We start from the raw sequence: 19604 nt of genomic DNA on the forward strand, positions 1-19604 counted from the left end.
AAACATTAAACTTCTCAGTGTGACATATATTTTCACTACCCTGACTCCAGCAATGGTTTCCACAAGGCAAAGATAAAATATATGCTTCAAATATGTAGTTTATGCCAATTTATACCACAATAAAGTGGTTGTAAAAAAGAACTTGCTGCAGAGAAACAGTTTGAAGCAATTAAAAGCAGTAACTTTTCCCCCCAGGCCTCCATGTCCTGGGTTTGACAATTTCACACTAGATGTACAATTTAACTAGTTTCCATAATACTTATGGGCTCTCTTTCAAACAATACAGTCCAAACTCTTACCAGCTGCCCATATTTCAAGAGCAAGTTAAAATCATACTACGCTTTAAACATTCTATCAAAATAAAATACATCCATATGGCTCCATCTACTCAGTAGCCGAACTGGTTAATGCTATCATTAAATACATAGAATAACCATACCATTGTATCTTACCACAATGGCAACATTCAATATCACAATATGTGAACGCACAATAAACAGTAACTGCTGAAAAATGAGACTTAAGGCAAAATTATCTGAAAGCAGAAAACAACAAAAAATTGAAAATTATAAGAATCTTTTCTAAAAGCTATTTAGAAAACACAATAAATTAATTTCAAACGTAAACCACATTTTTCAGATCCCTCTGAGCTTGTGCTAGCAAATACAATTTGCATCTGATAACTTTATTAAGCCATAAACCAAACAGTGCAATCTAAGAGTTCCAAAAACATTCAATATGATACTGACAGAGCTTTGCTTCAGTTTCCCTGCGGCTAATGCTACCTTTCACTGTAAGTGATTAGACTGGTTTTTGGCATATTATATAATAAAAGCCTATTATAAAAGATAAATTTTAAGATACATTTAATACTAATATCCACTTTAATTCATCCTCAGAAGTTTTGTGGGGGTGAAATTTGTGTTTTGTTTAAATTTCCCCATCACCAGCAGTCTCAATGTGAACCAAAAAATCTGGCTTCTGGTGAAAGCTGGGGATCCTGTATAGGATTTCTAAAATGGAAAACAGCAAAAACATTCCAGCTTTCTGAGAAAACATCTTGAGGATGTTAACTTAAACATTTTTGCTTTAAGATTATGCTCTTTACAATCAGAATATATTTAAACATGAAGTGGGATGGAAGAAGCTAAAAGAAATGTGGGTAAACAAAATCAGAACAATCAAAAATACTAAAAAGAGAAAGCAAAATTACTCTTACAGTGAGCAGTAAAGAGAAAATTCTATAATTAATGTGCAAATGAAAAAGTGGTTTTTTACCATTCGTTCAATAAACTTGTTAAGCAGTTGATAATAAAAGGGCTATTTTAAGTAGTTTTTTTTCTAAACTCAAAAGTAATCACCATAAAGGAATAAATAAAGTATAACTTTGTTTTAAAAAGTGAATAAACCACAATGTGTTTAGAGACCAATATCTTGAACACTACAGAGAACGACAATATTCTGAAAATCCAGTTTATTTTCCACGTGGACAGATCCAGTCAGTGTGATCAGTTTTTCTGCATGTGTAATAATTTATCAAAATAAGTTTTCCCACAAGACTCTTTTCCATCAACTCGGAAAATCCTGGTCTTACAATATACCCAAATAAAGCTCTTGAAAATCACCTCCTTAAATTTGGAAGAAAGTGTGGCAAGTCTTTCCTGTTATATTTACTGAACTACAAACGGCTAAAGAGCAATTTATGTTTTAAAACGTGACTAGCACAACAGTTGAGTTCAGGAAATTAACGTTTTAGTGCACTTTGCTCCAGTTTTAGCCAACATGCTACATTGTCCTTTTTTGGAGGGGGAAGGCTGGGGACAGTGCCACACTAAGTGGACTTGAGGATTTCCATTGTACGAAAAGGTATGACTCTGCAAGCAGAACAGTGTAAGCTGCCTTTTTTCTTAAGACCTGGACATTTTAAGACAGAAGCTTTGCAAAACATTACACAATTTTTTTATTATTAAATGAGAAACTCTCATTTGTTACATCGTCACATTGCTAGTCAGAGAAATGCTGCAGTGATGAAGAAAGTCAATGTTGGATCAACCAAAGTCCTCATTTCTACAACATTCATTTACAAGGAAATAATGTTCAACACAGCCCAACACAACATTCTTGGTTTTCTTCATATTGAAGTCCCCCAAAAAATCATCTTCTAATGGGGTATTTTACTACATAAATTATAGTTCTTCATTTTTACAATTCACCCCAAACTGTATGAGAGATGTATCACACTAAAATTTCTAAAGCTGTTAGGAAATCTTTCACACATCGTCATCATCTGATGTGTCACTGCTACTTGTCTCTGTGTCGTCATTCTCAATAGTGGGTTTGAAAGTGCTGTTTTTCCAGGGTCCAAACTTGAAGTCACAGATCAGGCCATTTTTCAAAATACCATTTTTCCTCAGACCATTCTTCTGTAACTAAAATATCAACAGAAGTAAACTAAATAAATAAATTATCCTCCAAGAGTTACTACAAACTAAGAATGCTCTAGAAATTAAATGTTACCAAGAACACATTAAAGGTAAAAAAACTCCACAGATTACAGTATCATTTCCGAAAAACTAGCTGTATAGGTAACTATAGATCAAACCAATATAACAAAATATTTCCTAGGAATAAATCACTACTCTTGGGAGAGCTGCATTTACAGCATACCAAACCATTTACATATATACACATATATATTCTAATGTTTTGGGGGGTGTGTGTGTGTGTATATATATATATATACACACAGAGAGAGACAGACAAAGAAAGAGATACTACTTATCAATCTATACCCATGCAGATAGATAGGTATCTATACACCCATATTCACACAGCATTATCTACAACAGCCAAAGGTGGAAGCACCCCAAGTGTCCATCAATGGACGAATGGATAAACAAAATGTGGCACATACACATACAGTGGGTTATTGTGTCTCTGAAAAAAGATACTCTGATTGACCCATGCTACAACACAGGTGAACCTCGAAGACATTCTGCTAAGTGAAATAAGCCATTCACAAAAGGACAAATACTGCATGATTTCACTTACATAAGGGGCTATGGCAGTGAAATTCAGAGACAGAAACCAGAGTGCTGGTTTCCAAGGGTTGGGAGAAACAAGGAATAGAGTTATGGTTTAATAGGTACAGAGGTTCAATTTTACGAAACGAAAAGACCTCTGGAGGTGAGTGGTGGTAATGTCTGCATAACAATGTGAATGTACCTAAACGCCACAGAACTGTATGCTTAAAAATGATCTAAATGGTAAATTTTATGCTATTTGCATTTTGGCACAAATTTTGTTTTTAGGATGACAAATCTATTAAGTAAATATAACTAATTTCCTCAAAAATTTCATTCAAACCATGTGAAAAGTATCTTGAAGATTATTAACATTGATAATACTTCTATATAGAAAATCACTTCTATATGACCAGAACTATTTTCAAAAAGTATAATGGATTTGAAAAAAAAAACTGAAAAACTCCCTGAGATTTCCCTCATCTTCTAAGAAATACTCCCTGGTGGCTCAGTGGTACAGAATTCACCTGCCAACATAGTAGATCAGGTTTGATCCCTGGGTTGGGAAAATGACCTGGAGAAGGAAATAGCAACCCACTCCTGTATTACTGCCTGGGAAATCGCATGGACAGAGGAGCCAGAACAGCTATAGTTCACTGGGTCAAGAGTTGGACACGACTTAGTGACTAAACAACAACTCTTTCAAAAGAGCAACTATGAAGACATTAAAAATATATTTATTTAAGATGTTACAGGATATCAAAATTCCTGTGCCAAGAAAAGGATAAAAGATGAAATTACATTTAAGAAAGCTACTGTTGTTTTCTACTTATCACCAAGTCATTTTTTAAATGCCTAGAAAATGATAAATCAGACACATTCTTTACACTAATTTCTAAGCACTGCAGATCCACGGATTTAAAGAAATCGGCCTTGAAAACCTATTTAAAACAAAGGCAAATCTGACCTATAATGTGATGCTCAACAAATCCCTAAATAAAACTTCTATCTCACCCCTTAAAAATGCTTAGTTATATGTTGTTCTGATTAAGGAAGGGCTATTTTTAAAGTGAGCTTACATCATTCAGTTCTTACCTGTTCACTAATAACTTGGAATTCTCTCATTTCATCCTCAGTTAAGGGTGCACATGTTTCATCATTTTCACTGTCTTCTTGCCAACCCATCTCCTTTAACAATCTGGAAAGGGATGGAAATGAATACATTTAATTTAGAATTTCACCCAAATTAAGTCCTTTTATATTATGTGCAAGAAAACATGATCCATTATACAAAGTCTGCACAAAAGATGTTAGGGTTTATGCTTTAAATATCTTTCTGAAAATGAAATAGGTAAGATTATGCCCAATAAACTGTTTTAAATAATAAGATCAGAATGAAATGCCTAATTACTTTATCTTTGCTGTAAGAGGTTCTAAGGCTGGAAACCTGCAAAAGGTTCTTTAGGCTAAAAACTGAAGAAAATTTGCTAAATTCTTATACTAAAAGTAGAAGCAATACACTTCCCCATCTTCTTTAGGGCCACTATAGTTCATCATGTTCTTAGCTATTCACTAGGTTTTCTACTTCTGTTTTTCTTTTTTTTTTTTTTTTTAATAATTACATCCCTTAAGCACTTGTTACTCCTTTTTATACCTAACTCATTTTTCAAACTGAACCTGTCACAAATTGACTACTCTGTAGATCTTTACACACTGTAAAACAATCTCATAAAAAATCAGTGCTCAGAGACTTGAAATATACCCATAATTTCACCTAAAGCCTTTGACTGTGTGGAGCATCACAAACTGTAGAAAACTCTTAAAGAGATGGGAATACCAGACCATCTTACCTGTTTCTTGAGAAACCTGTATGCAGGTCAAGAAGCAACAGTTAGAACCTATTTATGGAACAATTGACTTGTTCAGGATTAAGAAAGGAGTACAACAAGGCTGTTTATCGTCATCCTGTTTATTTAACTTATACACAGAGAACATCATGCAAAATGGCAGGCTGGACGAGTTACAAGCTAGAATCAAGACTGCCAGGAGAAATAGAAACCTCAGATATGCGAATGATACCAGCCTAATGGCAGAAAGCGAAGAACTACAGAACCTCTTGATGAAGGTAAAGGAGAGTGAAAAAGCTGGCTTAAAACTCAGTATTACAAGAATTAAGATCATGGCATCTGGTCCCATCCCTTTATGGTAAGCGGAAGGGTAAAAGGTGGAAGCAATACCAGATTTCCTCTTCTTGGGCTGTAAAATCACTGTGGATGGTGACTGCAGCCATGAAATTAAAAGATGACTGCTTCTTGGCAGGAAAGCTATGACAAACCTAGATAGTACAGTAAAAAGCAAAGACATCACTTTGCTGATAAGGTCCATATAGTCAAGATTATGGTCTTTCTGGCAGTCATGCATGGATGTGAGAGCTGGACCATAAAGGCAGTGGCGAAGAACTGATGCCTTCAAATTGTGGTGCTAGATAATTAATTTTCTTGAGAGTCCCTTGGACAGCAAGGAGATCAAGCCAGTCAATTTTAAAGGAAATCAACCCTGAATACTCATTGGAAGAACTACTGCTAAGCTCCAATACTTTGGCTACCTGATGGGAACAGCCAACTCATTAGAAAAGACCCTGCCTGATGCTGGGAAAGAGTGAAAGCAGGAGAAGGGGGCACCAGACGATGACATGGTTGGATGGCATCACTGACTCAAAGGACGTGAGTTTGAGCAAACTCCAGGAGACAGTGAAGGACAAGGAAGCCTAGAGTGCTGCAGTCCATGGGGTTGCGAACTCGGACATGACCTGGCAACTGAACAACAAAACACTATACCCACATTTTACAGATGAAGAACCATGATCATGTAAGTAAAAAATTTTGCCTACTTGATAGCAACGAAGCAGAATTCTGGTTTTCTGCCTCCCCAGTTATACACTGCACCAAACTCTGTGGCCTCTGGACTAAACCCACAATTAGGAACAGATCATAACAGTGATCTGCACTTTGCCTTTTCATTAGCATTTCTTCTCATTCTCTTTCAAACTATTATCAAATCACTCTAAAATCACTTTCACAATTACCACCCTCTGCCAAATATTTTCAACAGCTTCCCAATACCTGAAAGAGCAAACTCCATAACACACAATGACCACAACTTCAAATTCCTTACATTAGAAAAAGCACAGCACTAGAAGTGGAAGACCTGAGTCACAAATCCTACTCAAAAACCAGGTATAAGACAGAGCTCCTTCTTCATCTAAAGCATTCAGATAGTTTGACTAGATCTCTAAGACCCTGCCTTTGCAATGTATCTCTAACTCCATTTAGGACTCCACACTATTGTCAAGTTATGCTATACATCAGCCCTAAAACAAACCATGCGTGTATTCTATTCTAAACATCTTTTCATACCCTCATTTCAAAATGACTACCCAGTACCCTTGCCTGTATTGTCTCACCCTTTAAGATTTAATTTAGGTCCCAATTAAAACTTTCTAACTGGTACTCAAGCCATAATGCTATCTAACCCCAAATCCCTCTGAATTTCTCTGGAACTCATTTCTATTAATTCATTTGGTGCTTAGACAAGGTAACAATTACCTCTCTGATGTTGAAACTATCCTCAATATTGTGATGGTATTACTGAAACTTGATAACTAGTAATATATATGCCAAATTATTTCATTTTAAATTTTAATTAACACATTTGAACAAAAAAAGTCATCCTTGAGAACTGTATCACTGATACCTAACTTTTTAAATCAAGCTACATGAGTACTTAAGTATGTATGTTAACTTAAGAAAGTTTACAGGGAGGTCCCTAGTGGTCTAGTGGTTAGGATTAATGCTTTCACTATTGTGGGCTGGGTTCGCTCCCAGGTCGGGAAACAGATCCCACAGCCCTCCCCCCGCTCCCCGCCGAAGAGATTTACAGAAAATCTGAAGCCATGGAAAATAATAGTACTCAATTTTCAGAGAAACACATGCTACAATATGGATGTACCTTGAAAGTATTACTGAAAGTAGACTGGTGGTTACCCAGGAAAGAGAGTAACAATGAGTAACTGTAAATGACCATGGGGTTTCTTTATGGAGTGAAAGAAATGTTCTGACTGTGGTGACAGCTACACAACTTCAAATACACCCAAAATTAACGAACCGAGTAAAAAAATTAAGAGTGTATATAAATTATATCTCGATTAAGTTGTTAAAAAAGAAATCAATTTTCCATGTAAAATCAAAATTTTGGGTAGAGAAAAAAGTAAAAACACCGACCTGTGTTCTGCTTCAAGTGAACTAGAAAGAACATCAGTCTGTGGGAAGGTTGAAGACCGAATGATCTGTTGGGAAATTACTGAGGCATTGCCATTCTCTTGTGGAATTTCATTTTCATCGAAGTTTCGGTTTATATCCCTTTCTTGGTGAGTACTGTTGCTGTTATGCAAATTAAATGAGTCGTCGTCCTGATTTTTGAAGAGTTAAAAAAAAAAATTAGAGAATAGTTATTAAAAAAGGAAACTTTAATAGATCCTGGTTAGATCTTCATGGATAAAACATAACTGTGATGTTTATATAATCATGTAGAAAACAGTTTCATAAGATGTAAAACTAAGTTGTGAAGGGAACTTATTAACTTCAAGTATTCACATCTATTCAACCAAAAATTAAAAGGAGGCAAGATGGGGAAAACCAAAAGTACAAATATGAACAGGAATCTTTTAAATTTCATTTTTGAACAGCAACTAGAGTAAGAAAAATCTGTTCAGAAAGGAATTCATTATTTATGCAAATAGCTAACTAGCCTTGCTTTCAGAAATATGAAAATATTCAAAGATTCTAAATAATATCTGTCCAACTATTCCAATGACATGCTAATGTCAAGCCCAAGAATTACACTACACGTTCAATTACCTTTTCTGAGCCCACATGGCTTTCATCTTCATGTTCCTCTTCCACTCTGTCCCTTTTCAATGCTTTCAAAAACTCACTCTTTTTATCTGTGCGCATTCGTGTCAGTTTGGTTAGACGAGGCTGCTGATTAAGTTTGTCAACAGGTGAAGAAGAATTTGAGCGATTACACTAAGAAAAAAATTTAGAATGTTGATAAATACATAGAGAACTAATATCAACATAAAGTTCACAACTATAATGACTTTCTATTTCACTTTCTTCACAATATACAACAAAATTGATTTTAAATTCTATTTTCTACTATCCTTGTTATTTTTAATCTATCTCACTGAATGATATTTCTTATCCGAGAAACAAAGTCTGATAATACTAAGATCTATGATTCTAAATTAGGAGTTTTAAATATTATTTTATAAAATGGATCCTGGAATTGTTTAAATATTTATATATAGATATTTTTTAAAGCAGTTTTTAAAACTGTGTTCCACAGAGTTTGAAGGTTCTAATAATAGTTTCCAAAATGAACTAGTATAATTATTTATGCACAGGTACACTAAGGGTTTATCATATAGAATTTCACAAGGGAAGTTTTGTGGAAGAGCAGAGGAGCGTGGTAAAGGGACATGTACTGGAGTCTTTTGATTTTTCATATATTGAGAGTGGACTACAGAAGGAAAGAGAATGTTGGAATTCTGTGTCACAGGAATTTTAAGCCTTGGGAATAAATCAAAATGCTTAACTTAGCAGTAACATCTGCAGACTATAATGAATTGAAGCCACAATTAACCAGCTGGGAATGCTGGTCCTTCTAGCACAGCTCTAAAATTCTATGACTGAGAACTAGTCAATGAGGGGGTTATAATATTCCAATATAGTACCCAGAACAATCTCAGTTATTACAATATAGTCACAAGCGTCTTTTGTCCCTGAACTGGTCAGGGAAGTCCCTCATCTAGAAGTTTCACAAAGCTGGCCAAATGAGAAAGAAATGTGTAAGCTATTAAGTATTCAAAGTCAGTAAACATGCATCTTTCTCTCTTCTTCCTCCTCTGTCCTGAGTGTTAATACCAATAAAATGTCCATCATCCCCAAAAGAAGAGTATATAAATCCTGATTTTTTAGTCAAGGTTTAATCCTATATCATAGCATAACTTTATGACAAAAGTAAAAACATCTGTTTTCATAATTCTTTTCTTAAAAATTACTCTTTCTGGGGCTTCCCTGGTGGCTCAGTGGTAAAGAACCTGCCTGCCAAGCAGGAGACATGGGTTCAATCTCTGGGTCAGTAAGATCCCCTGGAAGAGGAAATGGCAAACCACTCCAATATCTTTGCCTGGGAAATCCCATGGACAGAGGAGTCTGGTGGGCTACATCTATAGGGTCACAAAGAGTTGGACACAGACTTAGCAGGAGACACAGGTTCCACCCCTGATCCAGAAGATTCCACATGCTGAAGAGCAACTAAACTTGTGCACCACAACTATTGAACCTGTGATCAAGAGCCCAGGAGTTCCAACTACTGAGCCCATATGCTGCAACCACTGATGCCTAAGCACCCTAGAGCCCGTGCTCCACAAGGGAAACCCAGGCACTGCAACTAGACAGTAGGCCCCGCTTGCCAAAACTCAAGGAAAGCCTGTACAGCAACGAAGACCCAGCAGAACCAAAAACAAATAATTTTTTTTTAACTACTCCTTCTGGTTAATGGGTTACACATGTTTATTTTACGGTAGAATTTTCTATACTTTAGGTTATTTGGACATTGTGTTAGTAATTTTTAAAATTAGCCCTCCTTAAATTGCAAATTTAGTTACCAAACAGAGAGAAGTATCTGAATTCTGGAAGAACTAAAGTCTCTTAATGAATTTGTTCAATGAATCTATGCCTTTTGTTCACTGTTAATTAAATTATCATGATTGAGATACATTTGGCTCCTCAGGAGTACTTTTATTAAATGCCATACCTCTTTCACTGAAGTTGTTGATGGACTAAAATTCTTGGCAGTTGATTTAAAAGCATTAAAGTTGCCAACACCATATGTAGACTCATGAGGGAAAGAAGTCCCAACTTTATTTTCTTTAGTTTGGCTTTTCCACTGTGTAGGCTAAAGAAAAAACACACAAACATTAATTAATGTGTATCTAAACAGATTACATAGAGGAAAGAGAGAACAAAGTGAATACTATAAAATAACTAAATATGACTTAAAAAATTATTTTGTATTGTATCTTAATCATTTCTACATGGTTCTCTTTTTTTTTTTAACAAATAAAATCAAAATCTGGTATTCAGATAAAACATTTAACTACCTTGCTTTTTTTCCAAGTTTTATCTTAAGTTAGGTTTCTTTTGCCTAATACCAAGAAAACACAAGTGAGAGTTTCAAAAGCCTAAAACTAAAGATTAAGTACAGCATTTTATACCTTTATTAAGCAAATATATCACAGACGCATCTGGCAAACAAGTATTTACAGATTTCATTTACTACTGACTATTAAAACAAGAAAACATACACAGACAAACACACAAACCACTTAAAAGATAATTTAAGGATACACACTGGCCCAACACTTTCCACTTAGAAATCAGCAGCCCACCAATACCCTCCCTACTTCGATGTGAATTTTTCAACATTTTTTTGGCCAAAGTAATTCAGTTGATATCAACTTGGAACTTGCATGTTAAACAATTTAGAACTTACTTTTGTAGGTGGAGCAGCAGGCTTAGGAACTAAGCCTTTATAAACACTTGGACCAGTCCCATTCTTAACTGGCTGTGACTGAAGATTTCCTACTACTGGGAATCCAGATAGTTGTAAGTCTTTTGTATTACCTTTCTTAATGACCAGCATCCTTTGAGTTCTAGATTTAGGATTCGGGGGATATTCTGTATAAATAAAGCACGAGCAACAGTTATATAGTTTAGATTTTAGCATAAAATTAAATCACCAAAGAAAAGCATATTCCAAACTTTACTATATTTAAAAATAACAGCTGCTTCTTGGATAAAATGGCTAAGCTATGTAAGTATGAACTGTATTCTTGCTTGAGAAATAAAGCTTCAACAATCATCAGACCATAGCAAGGAACTGAGCAATGTCAAGTAACATTCTGAGATGAATTCAGTTAGACAGTGACCTAGAATGCTAACTATGACCAAGCCAAAATTAATTACATTCGAGTATATTTTTCAATTATAAATTTCATCCTAACAGCTCTTAAGACTTCAAATACAAGATACATTTTCCTCTTTTCCATTTTGAAAAGAGTTTTACGAATTCTTTTTATTTCATTCATAAAATTATTACCAATAAGAAAGGATCTACAGTCCCTCTATTTCTAAATTCCTGCTTAATTTATGACTAATGCAAAGGGGAACTGTGTTTTCACAATACCAGTTCATTCAAATATTTACTGGCCATCTAAAGTAAACTGAAGGCATTGTGCAAGCTGTAGGGGATCCAACTCAATCTTTGCTTCTGAAGATTATACTACAAAGTTTTTCTCAAAACAACTGAATTTGCTAAAATATGAAATATAACTTCTAGAGTTTAATCAGCTAATCTGTAACCAAACAGTTAATGTGTAATTAAACAGGTGTTACAATGAGCATGTTCCCAACAATGGCAGTGACATGTCTTTCTTCCTATAGAAAAAACTCTGAAAGCCATCAGTTTCACCACTGAAGAGTTTCAAAGAAAAGAATTAACTGGAAACAAAACTGCAGAAAATGTAAATTAAAATTAGTTTAAGATATGATCCTATAAGACAGTGAGTAGTACATACGTATATAATGATGGCCTGCATCAAACAAACCAAACTTTCTATTGATTTATCTCAGAAACTAAACAACGACTACTAGGGATACAGAGGCATTCTCAAAGTCCCTCTGAAACTTAAACTCTTCAAACTATAGAGCTGATAAAGTAGTTCATTTATTGTAATGCTAAAAAAAAAAAAATAAAAGAACAAGAACCTGAGAATTAATTCCCTGGTGGTCCAGTGGTTAGGACTCAGTGCTTTCACTGCACAAGCCCTGTGGTGTAGCAAAAACGAGCAAACAAATGAAAATACAGACCACTCAAGAACCTAAAGCAAACTGAGAAAATATTCATCTTTCTGAAAGTTAAACATTGAAAGTGTATCTACTAGGGCAAACATTCCAACTTCTCAGCTACCCACAAAGGCCCAGGATAGGAAGGCTAAGAAAAATATTTTCAGGCACACAAGGACACTAATTACATCACCAATATATAGTTTTTCTGAAGAACACACTGAAGTCAAAACGAAAATGAAGAATAATGACCTTACACAGAGATCCAATGAAGAACATTAGAAATAGTGCTAAACAATTTTAAGTTTTACAATTACTTCTGGTAAGCAGAAGGTGACAGCATAAATAAAATTAATAAAAAGACTCCTGAAATTACCAATTCTTTAAATTAGAATATAAGAGATAATAGTCTGGTACTCAAAATCTAAGTTAATGAACCTCAGGAATCTGAGGGATGACTGACTGATGCTGGGAAATGCAAAAAGTCTAAGAGTCTCTACGGTCTGATCTCAGAAAAATCCAAGTGCTGAAGTAGGAGGCGGTTTTATCTGTGCACCACAATAAGTTCATACATAACTGGCAGAGACTTCTATTCCAATATCATCAATTAAGCACACAAGTTTACCTTCCTTCCCTTTTAGATCCTTGTGTTAAAATTACCATAATGAGGGTTAGTCGCTCAGTCACATCTGACTCTTTGCAATCCCAAGGACTGTAGCCCGCTAGGCTCGTCTGTCCACGGGATTCTCCAGGCAAGAATACTGGAGTGAGTTGCCACTCCCTTCTCCAGGAGATTTTCCTGACCCAGAGATCTAACCCAGGTCTCCTACATTGCTTGCAGGCAGGTTCTTTACCATCTGAGCTACCAGATGGCTTCCTCAAACTATAATGAAGGAGTAAACAAATACAGCAATAAAGAACAGGAGGAGGTTCCTCAACAATGAATGGTATCAACCCGTATTTCTAGAGAGTAAATAAAGTAAAGAAAGAAACTTCAGCTTAGTGTGCGTACAAAGAAACCCAACAGCTGAGGAGGGGACTATATAGAATCCTGGATTGTAGAGTGGGACTTGGAAATGCCATATAAAGCACAAGACAGAAATGAAATCTTTTCAGATAAAAATTAATCACCAAGGAAAGTAAATCTACTGAAGTAGATGATCAGTCATCACTGATCAAAACTAGAAGACAGAAGAGGAGAACAGATAAACACACAGGGATGATTAAGTCTCAATGTAATTTCTGACTACAAAGTTCATCTTTCCTAAAACTGGATTTCCAGATACCTAAGAAATACTTTCACAGTTTCCTCAAAGAGGTCTCTGGTGCAAAGAATGAAAGAAAATCCTACAAAGAAAGATGAAGCCCAAGAAATCAGTCACAGACAAGAGGTAATAAAGTAAAAGATAATAAAGGTACCTAAAAGATGATTAAAGGGACTGGGAGGAAAAAGAAAGCAGACACAGTGCTGACTGACTTACATAAGCATTCATATTCAAATAGTATAGAAATTAAAACCATGTGCTTTCGTACCAGATTTACAGAATTTTGATACTTGCTCCAACATCACTAGTTAATCTCATCTATAAAATGAAAACAGTTCTTGTCTCGGAATTACAGTGAAATGTTCTTTCCACTGTAATAGGTAACTGTATTTCAAATTAAAGGTGTCTTTTTGAAGAATTTTAAACCTAAAATTTAAATTGAACAACCACAAGAGTATAGAAGATGAGAAAAATTACAACAGAAATAAACAAAATAAAGACTAACCTATATCATATATTATCTATGCTGAACACACTATACAAACCTGCCTGTTTAACAAGAAATGTGTTCCTAGTCTGATGGGCCAGGATGGCATGGCGGCCGAAAATAGTGGTGTTCACCTGGTGACGTGTTCCCAACTGTGTGTGCCACCGGTGTCTGTGTCCTCAGGGTGAGCTGCAGGCAATTCCTACCGGCCTTCCCTGCTGCTCTGGGAGACTCTCCAAGAGCAGCAGATGCAGGTTATTGAACTGCTGGTATCATGAGACTGGCTGACCAAAATTGAGAACTTGGACTTCAGAATCCCTACTTTTTCATAGAGACATTCTAGCTAAGTGCTCAAATTAATGTGTTAAATATCAATACAAGAACACAGGAACCAAAAAGACGAGTGAGGAAGAGGTCTGAGGAAGGGGGAGAGGGAAGGGAGAAGGGAAAGAGGCAGGGTGGGAAAGCTGGTTCTTGATGGTAATAATCACATCTAAGCAATGGCAAAGGTGATGGCAGCACTAGTAACTTAAATCTGCATCATTTCTATTACTTATAAACTGGTTTATCTATTCATAGATTGTCTCTGCAAATTCTCCTGACATGAACCTTCTGAGCTAGGTGTTGAATCTGTTGGATTCAAACAGTATCCAATGACTCTTTCCATACTTTCTTCACTTTATCAACTGGTAAACTTCCTGAAAAAGATTCAAACTGCTCTTTTTTTTTTTAAGAGAAAATGTATGCATTGATGAAAGACATGAACACTTATAAAGAAGAATTAGTGATTTCGGTAACTTCCTTCTACAAATCATACATGCTTATTATTTCATATAAAGCAGATATTCAAATTGCCTTCAAAATACCTAAAAGCAAAATGAGTTGTGGATTTTCATATCATTATTTTCTTCTATCCTCACAAACAACTGTAATCCGATGATACCTGGCTTTAAATATTGTTTTATCATCTTGTTATTTCATGATCTCCCAGTATCTTTGAATGCTGTAGTAAGTTTTGTTCCTTAAATACAAAGCCAATAGTGGAGGGGAGAGGCTCAATCTTCTGAAGAAAAATTAGAATTAAAACACTGCCACGTATAATACAAAGTAAGTTGGCCACATGCATAAGTCAGAGCTGACATCTCGATTCCATATTCTCTTTTCTGTTTTCATGCTCTCCATACAGCTGGCTTATATTCTGAGTCAATCAGTTTTCCCTTTTATTTTTGAATCTATCACTTTTTGTCTTTTTGTAAATCTATCAGAATCTTCCTCACTTACTGGTTTTGAACTTAATTAGCTAGCTCATATTAAACAGCTGTAACATGATCAAGGATACCAATTTAACAGACAACTTACTATTAACAATGCTTTTCTCATTAGTATTAGCATAGCGCTCCATCTTCATCTCAGAGACAAGAAAATTCACTGAGATTAAGTAACCTTCCCAAAGTCTAAATAACTAAAGAGTAGAAGACCTAATGTCAGCGCCCAAAACTATCTGATAATGCACTTAACCACTATATTATATTACTGGAGAAAATGGATTAGAGTATTGGCTAGGTCAGACAGTTCAAAATGTATACCATTCTCAACTAAAATACTACTATAAGCCTATACTGAATGGTCAAAATAGGAGGTTTAAAAGTGTACACTACCAAGTCAGGGTCCACCCTTCCCCTCATCACAGTGATGACAATTATTAGTTTCGTTTCCTCATCATGATATAAGAGGCAACTTTACTGTGTGAATAATAGTCAAGTGAAGGATAAATAGTATTTTGTTTTCACACTAATTTGAAGAGGAAACTCAATCACATAAGACATAACAACATACAAATATCAGAAGCAAAGAATCGGTACCATAGCAATAAAGCCATCTGAACACTAATTTTAAAGGACAGAAATATTTTCAAGATTATTTTCTATGATTGATATTATTTGAATATTGCTATTTTTGATATTTTAGATAATGTAAAAATATTTTGTTTTACAGTAGTATGAGACTTTTAGTCACATGAGTTTCACTGACATAATGTCAAAGAAGGGGCATGATATTCTTTCCTTTAACAAGGTACCCACATTACTCATACGAAAAAGAGCAGGCTTTCTAAAACAAAAACAATTTAATTGATGAACACTATTTCTAACTCTCTTACTTATGTCAAGTCATCTAATCAAACTCTTAATTTTCCCTTCTCAACTTTGAACACGTGTTGTATTACCTTTTTCTTACTGTTATGTTAGCAACTGTTTTCACTTGAGACACTGAAGGAACACAGACTCATACCAATATATAAATAATCTACCTACAGAATACTTTTATATAAAGCCATCTGATAAAGATTATTCCCTTCTCTTAATCCCTTTACAAAGTCACCTTAAAACACTTCACTTGTTTTCATGACCTAAAACCTCATTTAGTGTTATCATGTCACTCAACCTGTATGCTAGTGACTAGTATCATTAGAATTCTCTAGATAATAATCCATCTTTAAGAACTGGTCACCAATTTGCTTTAATTTAGAAGGCTAAACAAATAAAGTTCATAGTACTATATCAAATACAAGCAAAAATTAGGAAGTTCATCAAATTATCAAGGGATAAACACAAATGTAAATGCTGAGTTGAAACAAAACTAATTAATAGTGACTAAAGGTTTTCATCGGAGAAGGCGATGGCATCCCACTCCAGTACTCTTGCCTGGAAAATCCCATGGACGGCAAAGCCTGGTAGGCTACAGTCCATGGGGTCGCGAAGAGTCGGACATGACTCAGCAACCTCACTTTCACTTTTCATTTTCATGCATTGGAGAAGGAAATGGCAACCCACTCCAGTGTTCTTGCCTGGAGAATCCCAGGAACGGCGGAGCCTGGTGGGCTGTCGTCCATGGGGTCGCACAGAGTCGGACACGACTGAAGCGACTTAGCAGCAGCAGCAGCAGCAAAGGTTTTCATTACTTAGTATCTTAAGCACAAAATGTTAGGCTCTGTTAATACTATGTTGCTGACATATCATGTCAACACAGAATAGCCAGTAGGACTTCTAAAAACACAAGTCAATTTGATAGTTACTAATGTCTCAAACCGGAGAAGGCAATGGCACCCCACTCCAGTACTCTTGCCTGGAAAATCCCATGGACGGAGGAGCCTGGTAGGCTGCAGTCCATGGGGTTGCTAAGAGTCCGGACACAACTGAGCGACTTCACTTTCACGCATTAAAGAAGGAAACGGCAACCCACTCCAGTGTTCTTGCCTGGAGAATCCCAGGGATGGGCGAGCCTGGTAGGCTGCCGTCTCTGGGGTTGCACAGAGTCGGACACGACCAAAGCGACAGCAGCAATGTCTCAAACTGCATACAAACGCATATCATTTTCTCTCTTTCTCATTACTCAAATCACCCAGCTAAATTATTTAAAAATTCTCACAGAAACACTGAAGTGCCTTGATTTGTTGTTTTAGATTTAAATTGCTAGATATAGGAGATAAATTTAGTATGAATCAAGCAACAGTAATCCTGGATAGGATAAAAACACTACAAAAGTCAGTTACAAACTACAAGGAGTTTCCAATAAAACTAAGTTCTAGGTAGAATTAAACATATTTAACAACAGGTTTAAACAGCTTAACTATTAATTCTTCATTCAAACTATTTTTTTAATTGGGATATTATGTTTAGACTCTTGCAATTTTTGATTTACAAAAGGACAGTTTCAGGGACAAACTGGTGGTATTTGTTTTTTAATATATATTACATTTCCATTATTAAATTTTGACTTACCTGAAAGGAAGTAGCACTAGAAAAGTTCTACTGAAAATTCTCTGTCTTCCTCAGGAACATAGCTATTTTAAATGTTGCAATGGGATAACAATATTTGGGAACCCAGGGCATAAATTAAGAAAGGAATAGTGAAGTGTAACACAGTGAAAGTCTCATTGTATTCCTATGGGAAGTACTGGGAATTTAACAATCAAGTCACAGTTTTTTTTTCCTAATGCAGACACACTTTTTAGTTTACCTAAGACACAGTAAAGAGTACATCGTCCTTTTAAACATCTTTTCAACTAATGCTCAAAATCCTTAGACCAACCCTGAAACAGTAGAACCAAAATCTTTATATTAATACATTTTATGCTCAATATTTTCAAAAATGTATTTCTAAATCATTTCTAAAATTATTAACCAAGGATCAGTACCAGTAGTATCTACAGGTAGTTTTATATGACAAATGCTCACTAACATTCTTGATTTTATTTACTTTCATTTTAATCAAATCCAAATTATTCCTAATTTCTTAAGAGATTTTATTTAACACCTTGCAGGTGGTTCTACATTCTTATGCAATCAGCTGTTCCCAGAAAAACTGAATAATAAGGAAACATACCTAAGAGAGGAGCTTGGGAGATTTTTTTGGTTGGGTATGTGTGTGTCTGGGCGTGTAGGCCTGGGGAGAGTGGTAGAAATACTAATTTGCAATACAGAAAAAACAATGCCATTCACATGGTTCTAACAAAAGTGTCTGACCACCCCCACCCCCACCCTCAAGAAGCCCTTAAATAAATTGGGAGATCAAAAGAAACAAAATAATTCCCCCAGCGTATCACCCCCAAATACAATAAAGAACAGCACAGGAAGTGGCAAAGTTTAAAATAATGCCTTTATCGTTAGGACTATTATGCTGTCATAAGCCACGATCCTTTTGTTTTGGTAAATTTCTTATTTTCAATAGACAAACACAAGAACGTGTGTACAAGTTCCAAAGCGGATACATCGCCTCTGAATTTGGTATCAAATAATTAAATTTATTTTTCAGATATCAAATCTTCATATTTTAAATTATTCCATTATTTTAAACTTCACTTGAATCTTTAAAAAGCTAATTAAGTTACTCTAAGTGCAGTTTTATCTGTAGATGCTATCAAATTAAACTTTCAGCAGTTTTAAAGAAAAGGGAGTCATTACCAGAAACACTGTCAAGATTTGACAACCAAAAAGGCAAATAATTTCAAACATAGACTAGTTCTAGGCAAAATTTATACAATTACTTTTAAAACTGTCTATGTAGAACCATTTTCATTAAGTAAAAAAATTATTTTTATAGCATACTATGATTAAAAGTACTTATCTTTCCAGTTAAGTTTTCAACTTTGAAAAACTATAAATTGAGTTAAACTAAATTTTTTGTTTCAACAGATTATCAAGCTGCTCTCCAAATGATATCAATTCATTACATTTAACTTACTTTAAAAACTCATACCTGAATATATTTAATGGTACTAATATGTGTAAATAATTATCCAAATCAAGCTTTTCTTCTGTCCCCAATATCTTGTTTTTTTAAAGTGCTACCTTTTTTTTATAGCTTAGCACATCAAAAACAGGTATTTAAAAGATAAAGTTTAATTCTAGCCTACTATTTTAAAAAACACAAATCTGAAACCTAAAAATAACATTTTATACCCCTCAACGATAGATCAAAAATTACTTACCCCATACACCTGCAGCTAAAGATTTATTCTGATTTGGTTCTCTCTCATATTCAGGATTTAGAGATGGCTGGAAAAAAAAAAAAGATGGAATAAAAAGAACAAATGTTTAAACTAATCATATTTAAGAAAAAAATTCCTTTTAAAAGTAATCTCAAGAATATACTGACAAATCTGACATAATGAACTCTTAACAACTAAACACTAATTATTCATAAATCTTACTTTCTACTTATTGTAACAATTAAAATGGTTAATATCTATACTCACGCTAAGTTGAAGAAAACAAAGGTGTCTTTAAATATTCTCCTCATCCTCAACTATGTGAAGAAAAAGTGTTAAAAAAAAAAAAGGAAAGCAAATGCAGGAGAATGC

The 19604-nt window shown here is 34.9% G+C and overlaps 1 protein-coding gene across 2 annotated transcripts in view; it reads right to left on the reverse strand.

Moving 5' to 3' along the window:
- Positions 1-1538: 1538 nt before the first annotated feature.
- The window catches only part of GPBP1 (GC-rich promoter binding protein 1), a 70170-nt gene continuing 52104 nt past the window's right edge, over positions 1539-19604 (reverse strand). Inside the window, exons 6-13 of one of the 2 annotated variants that reach the window (XM_068990465.1) lie at positions 19233-19299; positions 18128-18187; positions 10641-10825; positions 9903-10043; positions 7940-8107; positions 7304-7491; positions 4119-4221; positions 1539-2429 (exon numbers count right to left, since the gene is read on the reverse strand). In XM_068990465.1, coding sequence (XP_068846566.1) covers positions 2271-2429; positions 4119-4221; positions 7304-7491; positions 7940-8107; positions 9903-10043; positions 10641-10825; positions 18128-18187; positions 19233-19299 — 1071 coding nt within the window. In that variant the 3' untranslated portion in view covers positions 1539-2270. The remainder of the gene's footprint in view (positions 2430-4118; positions 4222-7303; positions 7492-7939; positions 8108-9902; positions 10044-10640; positions 10826-18127; positions 18188-19232; positions 19300-19604) is intronic. The other variant, XM_068990466.1, reaches the window with a different exon arrangement.

Source organism: Capricornis sumatraensis, chromosome 18, assembly GCF_032405125.1.
Source record: "Capricornis sumatraensis isolate serow.1 chromosome 18, serow.2, whole genome shotgun sequence".
Taxonomy (NCBI): Eukaryota; Metazoa; Chordata; class Mammalia; order Artiodactyla; family Bovidae; genus Capricornis; species Capricornis sumatraensis.